Source organism: Lactuca serriola, chromosome 8, assembly GCF_051521515.1.
Source record: "Lactuca serriola cultivar US96UC23 chromosome 8, Lser_US96UC23_V15, whole genome shotgun sequence".
NCBI classification, from domain to species: Eukaryota; Viridiplantae; Streptophyta; class Magnoliopsida; order Asterales; family Asteraceae; genus Lactuca; species Lactuca serriola.
Window position 1 is genome coordinate 40,623,908 of NC_136415.1, and position 8,448 is coordinate 40,632,355.

At 37.3% G+C, this 8,448-nt stretch overlaps 1 protein-coding gene across 1 annotated transcript; it reads left to right on the forward strand.

The window, feature by feature from the left end:
- Positions 1-7,454: 7,454 nt before the first annotated feature.
- LOC145066839 (uncharacterized) lies at positions 7,455-7,886 on the forward strand. The gene has a single exon (XM_079014097.1). The coding sequence runs from the start codon at positions 7,455-7,457 to the stop codon at positions 7,884-7,886; it is 432 nt and encodes a 143-aa protein (XP_078870223.1).
- The last annotated feature ends 562 nt before the right edge of the window (positions 7,887-8,448 follow it).

An 8,448-nucleotide genomic window follows, 5' to 3' on the forward strand; every position in this document is an offset into this window, starting at 1 on the left:
TGCCTTCGACCCATTGGTATGGTGAGGAGACTCACCTCTCAAGAAATGCTAAACTGATAAGATCCAGTCCCAACTCACACTCTGAACTCAACCTTCTACAACCAACCTGTAATCACTTCAACAAAACCTCAAATTAACAAAGATACCCTTATAGTCAAACTTGGTCAACCATGGTTCAAGTCAAAGTCAATAGTCAAGGTCAACATTCCATGTTTGACCCAGCTCGTCGAGTGCATCTGGCAACTCGTCGAGTTCCTTCAGCGTTCAGGAAGTCGGGACAACCCTAACCAACTCGTTGAGTTATCTCACCAACTTGACGAGTTCGCTCAGTATCCAGAAGGCGGGAAAACCCGATCCAAACTCGTTGAGTTGGTAAGGCAACTCGTCGAGTTTTTCCCTTGTTGCACACGTCTAAATTTTCCTTCAATTCTAAGGACTCTAATGCTCAAATTTAAATTCCTAATGTGCCTTAAAGGATGAAGTTTCCAACTTTATCCTTTGTTACCATCCCAAACGTCCAAAACTCTTAACTAAGCCTTTTAAACCCAAAAGCTTAACCATTAAACCCAAGACCTTAGAGATCTGGAACCCGCCCCCTTTTTAAAAGGTTCTAACCTCAAGGACGACCCAAAGATTAAAGATTTATAGACATGCATGTCCAATATATGTATTGAAACTATAATGGCCTCAAAAGGAGAAATATGCCCTAACTTCCAAGCATGGTATCAAGACTTGATCAAAAGTCAGATCTAGCCCACTAAGAGACTCTCTTGCCTTAGAGATTCATAAAGTTGCAAGATTTATGAATCTCATGCATGCACAATTAAGAATGAGGAGGGATGAAGGGACAAAATATGAGATGTAGTAAAAATTGGGTTTTGAATAATCACAATAGTTCACCCTAGTGCCAACACGAAGATACTTGCTAAATCCTTGCCTCTTTCTCACCAACCTCTCCCCTTCTTGCTCCAAAGTGCCAACTAGCTCACAATATGGAAGGAAATGGGGATTAGGGTTTGCAATATCGATATTAGGGTTTAGGGGGTTGCTAAGGGTTCAGTCTCTAACGCTTAAGGAGATTATATAGGGTGCAAACCCTGAAAATTAGGGTTTTCCTTTCCAGTGTCAACTCTTCGTGTTGGGGCTCCCAACTCATTGAGATGGATCCTTAAACCCGCATCCAAAATAATTATTACATGATGAGTTGGAGCTCCCCAACTCATCGAGTTTTAGTCCAAAACCCTAAAATATTGAAAAATAATTAATACCTAGACTAAGCGTTACAAATCTCCCTGATACCAACTTGTAACAGCCCAAAATCTCGGTAAAATTTTTCATTTTTAATTAAGAAATTCATTCCCATAAATTATAAAATTCCAATAAAAATTGTTTTCAAAAATCAAAGTTAAAAAATTTTAAACCAATTTTTCGCAAGAAAAAAAGAGAGTGCAATGCGCGTAATCGGCCGAGTTCAAGTAAGTATTTTTCCCCAATATGTTAGCCATGCTATGTTGATATTCGGAATGTGATAATCGTATGAATCTTGTTATGTGTATGGTTTCAAAATTGTATACGGTTAGGGTCTTATAGCCTCAGAATAATTGATTTGGCCTTATTTCCTGTTCCTTGTCTGGTTGTGGTCTTAGGGTAGAGTCTGTTATTTGAAAGTCTATTTGATCCTGTTCTGTGTATAATTACATGCATAGGGCAACATGTTATGATTGATTTGAGTTATGGTATGATGGGATTGAGCAAATCTTAGGATAGCCTAGGATTTGAGTTATGTGGCAGTATATGAAATATGTTTTGTTTTGGGACGAATTAGAGTTATCAGGTAGAGCCTTGGGGAAGGCACAGGTAGGTGCGGGAGGTGATATTAGGCTCGTACTACTGAAAGCACAGGACATGTACCCAAACTAATGTTAGATCTGGAAGCTCTAAGGAGAACCGGTGTGGAAGGTTTCCCTTTTTGAACATCCTGATCATTATGCATTGTGATATTTCAGTGCAGTATGGTGACGACACGACACTGAGCAGCGAGATTGGGATCAGGATCAGGATCAGGGTCTAGGTCGGGCTATGCTACTGAGCACATTAATGAGAGGTTGCGCGAGCTTATTGCGGCTGAGGTTACGATGGGTATTCTTGACGCTACCCCAGTGATATTCGGGACTGTCAAGGAGGGGATGATGGAAATCATGAAGGAGCGGCTCAGGTCCTTCCGATCCGAGATTGTCGCAGGGCAGGTCGGGGCCCGGACTCCCTTGTTTCGGGAGTTCAAGGCATGTGGGGCACCCGAGTTCTTTGGGGTCAGGGACCCCATAGTTAGTCGACACTAGGTAGTAGACATGGAGAATACCCAGCGCACGAGCTCTTGCCCCGAGACAGCAATGGTGGGTTGTACTTGATCCCACATCGGCTAGGAAGGAGAACTAAACACTCCTTATAAGGGGTGCATATACCTTCGTTGACACAACGTGTTTTAAAGCAGTGAGGGCAGCAGATCCCATAAGAACTCTGCAGTTAAGCGTGCCCGGGCAAGAGCAATTTAGGGATGGGTGACCCCCTGGGAAGTTTTCGCGCTGGGAGCACAAAGCGGACAATATTGTGATACGTGCCAGAGGGGGATGTTACAACAAAACCAATGTTTCAAAAGTATTATTCAAAATCAGAGTATCCCAAGATCCAGTGTCATAAAAACAAGAAAATGTGCACAATCACGTCTTCGCTTTCCCACGATCTTCTGAAGAAACTGAAACAATAAACTGAAATCATAAGTCAAAGCTTAGTGAGTTCTCCTAAAGTACCATCGCACATCATAACAAACAACAACATAAAAATATGAGCCTTCAGCCTGATTGGATCGCTATCCGAGCCTTCGACATGACTGGACCGCCTCGCAGTGCCTACATCCTAGCCGGACCACTCTTCGGGCCTTCGACCTGACTGGAACGCCTTGCAGACCCAACAGCCTATCCAGACCACCCTGGGTATCTTGGCCTTCAGCACAAAGCAGGACTGCCTCAACCCCTCCAAATATGTCGCCATATACAATAGATAAACATAAGCACATATCCAACAAATACAAGTAGTCATACAGATATAATAATCTATCATATAACTAGCACAACATCGTCTTATATACCAGGATACATAACCTAGTGGGTCGATATTGGTTCCTTCAACCCACAAGTACAGTGAGGAAAACTCACTTGAAACACTTGACAAAAGTCCAACAGCTACCTCAGCATCAGAACAACCAATCCACACTTCTTAAAACCAAACTGAAACCAATCCTTAGTCAAATACTCAATTCTACCCAAGTTTAACCAAAAGTCAGACTGGTCAAAAAGTCAAAACTCAAAGTCAACGTCACGTCGTGACCATTCCTTGGTCACGTTGTTAGAATGAAACGACAAAACAATCGCGACTCTGGGCACCGTCACTTCGTGACACATACCTCATGACTTCTGGTTAGAAGGCCAAAATCTTCTTTAAGTGTTTAGTCTCTCCAGATCAAGGCCCATAATCTCAGATCTAGATCCTAAATAGCTTCATAATTGATAAAGTTTCCTACTTTATCCATTAGTATGGCCCAAACAACCAAGATCTAGTCTTTAAGTCTCAAAGAGACTATTCAACCGGAAGTCGCACCCGATTTAAACAAATAAATTTTTCATTGCTATTTGCACTAAAAATATAGCACAAGGAACCATGGTCGAATCCTCAGGGACACAATCTAAAAGTCAATGCCTTTTTTCATCAGACACATTCTAGTCAAAACACAAATTATTAAGAAGGGTTTTTAAATTAAACTAAAAACTAAAATTGCAGTGAAAATAAACTAAAGGAAGATCAATAATAAAAACGATTTCAGCTCTGCTGCGACTTTCCTAATCATACAATCAGTTCAGATATGGTTATTTGAGATGCGTTTTATCTAAGTTGATACTGAGAAAAACTAACAAGCTCTAGTATAATCTATTTTACCTAAATTAGTTAACCAAAACAAGCTCTTTGAATTAACCATAACATTTTACTTTTCAATTAAACAAGCTCTTAATTAAATTAGAAAGGCAACTTTATGATCTGTGTAAAATTCCCAGCAATACCCAATACTTCTCACAAGCTTGGAAGCGTAAAGATATGATTTTTACAGTTTATATTAGAGTTAAATCCCAACACGGAACCAATATGATACTTGTTACTTATTACTAGTTGACAAGAACAATTACAGATTCTATTAACGGATTAACTGGAATGATAAAACCCTAGCTAGGTGATCAGACTAACAAGAATTTAAAACCAAACGTTCATTAAGATCAAAACTAAAAAATATAGATAGAAACACAAAAAGAAAACCAGATCTGGAAACTAATCACATGAAAAATACTAGTCAACGTGGAAGTGGAAACTAGGTTCGTATTTATATGCAAGACGGAAACTTCCGGAGAAAGAAACCGAAAAATATGATCGCATGTTGACTATATGGGATCGCATATTTTCCAATTTTTTTTTCCATATTTGCCCCAAATGATGCAGGATGCTAGTTTCGGCGATTTCGAGACTCGGGGCCCTTTATGCGATCGCAATTGTAGGTTTATGCAATCACATTTTTTTTTAAAATCTTCCAGAATTGAATATGAACAAAGTACGAAGCCAGATTTGAAGTTTCTAGAGTTGCAACAAGAAAATGTGATCGCATAAATGCTTTATGCGATCGCATATTCGGTCTTTTCTGCTCAGATGGCCTCTATATTACTTATTTCGACCATGGGAAACTTCATGACAAAAATGTGATCGCATATATTGGAAATGCAATCGCAGATTTAGGTTCCTGGCTCGTTTCGGACGCGATACTTCAGTTTAAGCACTCCTTGTTATTCATTAGTATCCTTCTTCAATTCTAGCTCCATTTATGCTCTAAATATGCATCCAACTACTAATAATGAAACCGATCCCCAACAACGGCGACAAAAACTTGATACACAATTTATATACTAGTTTTTAATTTGTGAACCAAACTATCTAAGCTAGCTAAATGAAATTGGCAGTGTACCTAATTGAATAGTAGTATAGTAAGAAAGCAGGGTGTCGAACACAAAGGGAACGAGAATGATTAATAGCTCATTTATCTACTAAAAGTTAACTAATTTAAAAGCAATTAAATAGGGGGTTTTCTTTAGTTTTACAAGTCCAAATTACTTAAAAATAATTATCACCATAAACGAGTTAACTAACAAAAAACAATTTAAATTAAGGCTTAAAGCAATATATTAAAGAGACTTCCATTTAGATACGATTCACACTACTCAGATGATTGATTTCTTAGAAAGTGCAATGGATTAAGTTGTTGTAGCTTATCGATTCCTAAGTTGATTAGAATTTATGATCAAAAGACTAATCCTTTAGAAAAACTAATTCATTCATTCATTGATAAGGTGGAAAAACAAATCAGAATACTAGTGTTAAATTCGAGTTATGCTAGACTTTAAGTAATGATCGACATTAATGGATAATAATATCACGTCAATACATTAATGATCATCACATATTAGCTTCTACATTAATTTACCCACCTTTCAATTTAACCCTAGGTTTATAATAAAAACACTAGACTTATAACTTTGATGATCACAAATTCATAAGATACAAGCCTACTAAAACAAAATGATCATCTAATTTTAGTAAAACTCAGCAATAAAAAGAAAAATAGTTATCATGAACACAAAAGGATCTTTAACAAGCTATCATAACAAATAAGTAACTAGCAACAATCCAAGATCTAATAATCAACACATAGTCATAATGATCCTCTACTCTAAACAGAAGTTAGGGTTTTTAGCCCATAATTACTGGAAACAAACAATCAAAATCGAAGTTCACCTTTGAAAACACAATAAAAAAACAAAGTGAACAAAGGTTTAAAAGTGGTATTGCCTTAAAATCTCTTCAAAACTAAGCTTCAATCGAAATCAGATCTCCTTTTGTCTTTCAATACGTCTGTGGCCGCCAAAAGTCGAAAATAACTTGAATCATACGGTAGGGTTGAAGGAATAAATGATATATTTATAGTTTCCATAATCTGATTCCCACACTGTGGCTAATAGTCTCCACGGCGTAATGGTCTTTTCCACGCGTATTCCCCAAGTTGTTCATATGATCACGAATATTCCTCTCACCACGGCGTGGCTAAGGATCTCCACGCTATGGGCTTAGAGTTCTTGGAGTTTTTGACTCTGGTTGACTTAATCCAATTTTCCCGCTTTCAGCTCCGTATTTTGCTTCTTTTTAATGACGAGCATGTCTTTGCTGCTACAAAACAGATTTTAAACATATTAAGTACTTTTTGTCCTAAAATGAACATAATTGTAGCTAAAATTTTAAGATAATGCATAAAATATATGAATAAATATGCATATATCAACTATTCAAAAAATATATTATAATTTTATTTTTATAGATAAAAACCTGTTCAGAAGTACACATTAAGGTATTTTATTAGACAATACATTCTAATCTATTGAAAAATACACTTAGTAAATTAATAAATAGTTAAAAGATGTATTTTGAAAACAAATATATACAAATAAATAAATAATAAACTCTTAATCGTTTTTTTTAGACTATTCAATTTTAATTTTATAAACCATAACCACTCCAAAATCTAAAATAATAATTCGATTTTTCTAAAACTCATCCAAAAATCTGAATAATTAACAACCTATCCATTATTGAACTTGATTAGTAGCAAGAAAACGCATGACAAAGGTAGAGACCCAAGTTTGGAAATCTGAAATGAATCATAATATCATATCATCTAATGTCATGGATGTTGGTGATTTTATATCACTAATATTATTTAAGTGTAATGGGGTTAATTTGTTGATCAATGTCACTTTGACAATTATCGAACAAATTAGTATGGTGCGGAGTGCACATTTGTTTGATTTTGTCATTGTTGAAAGTATACTGCTATTTAGAGGTGAAACCCCTGAACTGACGGGGGTCCGGGGGCAGTGCCCCTGGGAGCGGGGTCCAAGGGGCGGCAGCCCTTGGCGGGGTCCAAGGGGCAGAGCCCCTGGCTGGGGTCATATTTTGTTAAAAACACCCGGTTTTGTGATCCTTTTAATAGACCCGGTTTTATGGTAGTTTATGACAGGTAATGTGACCGTTTTTGGACAGGAAGTTATTTAGATATATAACTACCATATGGCAGTTTTAAGACAGAAAGTTAGTTTTCTGTTATATATGATCAATTTCGGATTCTCTTTTGGGTACAGATTCGTAACATCTTCTTCATTCTATATTCTAGAAAATTAGTGAGTTTCATCCGATTAGAGATTTTGAGTGTACCCTCGAAATGCTTTAATCTGAAAATGTTTCACAACTCTCACTGATCCAAGTATATTTATACCCCGAAAATCTAACAAAGATTAAAGCATTTTGTGATCATGACAAGTGGTGATTATGTGAATGAAATGACTAGTAAGTTTGAAAAACTAAACAAGTTTGAAGGGCAAGATTTTCGTAGATGGCAGAAAAAGATGAAGTTTCTCCTTACCACTCTGAAAGTGGTGTATGTTCTGAGTACACCCATGCCAGTATTACCAGAATCTGTTGAAGATGAACCTTTGGAGGCAACAAGAAGAAGATCAAAGTGGGAAAATGATGATTACATATGTCGTGGTCATATTCTCAATGGTATGTCTGACTCTCTTTTTGATATCTATCAAAATTTCGAATCTGCAAAAGAACTATGGCATTCTCTTGAATCCAAGTATATGGCTGAAGATGCTTCTAGCAAGAAGTTTCTTGTCAGCAACTTTATGGGTTACAAGATGATTGCTCCAGGCCTGTTATGGAACAATACCATGAAATGTTAAGGATCCTAGGACAGTTTGCTCAACATAATCTGAAAATGGATGAAGCCATTGCAGTGGCTGTGATCATTGACAAACTGCCCCCTTCCTGGAAGGATTTTAAACACAATCTGAAACATAACAAAGAGGAATTGACTTTGACTCAACTTGGAAGCCATTTACGGATTGAAGAGTCCTTAAGGACTCAAGAACTTGATAACAATCCCAAAGGCAAGAACCAAGTTGGTTCCTCTTCTGTGAGCATGGTGGATAGAGAAGGATCAAAGAATCAAAAGAAGTCTAATGGAAAAAGGAAGTTTAAAGGAAAGGATGACAAGTCTTCCAACAAGAAGGCTAAAGTGGTCTGTTGGAATTGTAACAAACCGGGTCACTTCAAGAAAGATTGTCGTTTGCGTAAAGTGAACAAGGATGGTACAGGACCAAGTGGATCCAAGGATCCAGAAAAGCAACAAGGTCAGATTTCTGTATTCATGCAGAATTCTAAATATATTCAGAATTATATTTCTGTGATTTCTGAAGCATTTTATGTGCAGGATGATAATGTTGCATGGTGGGTTGATTCGGG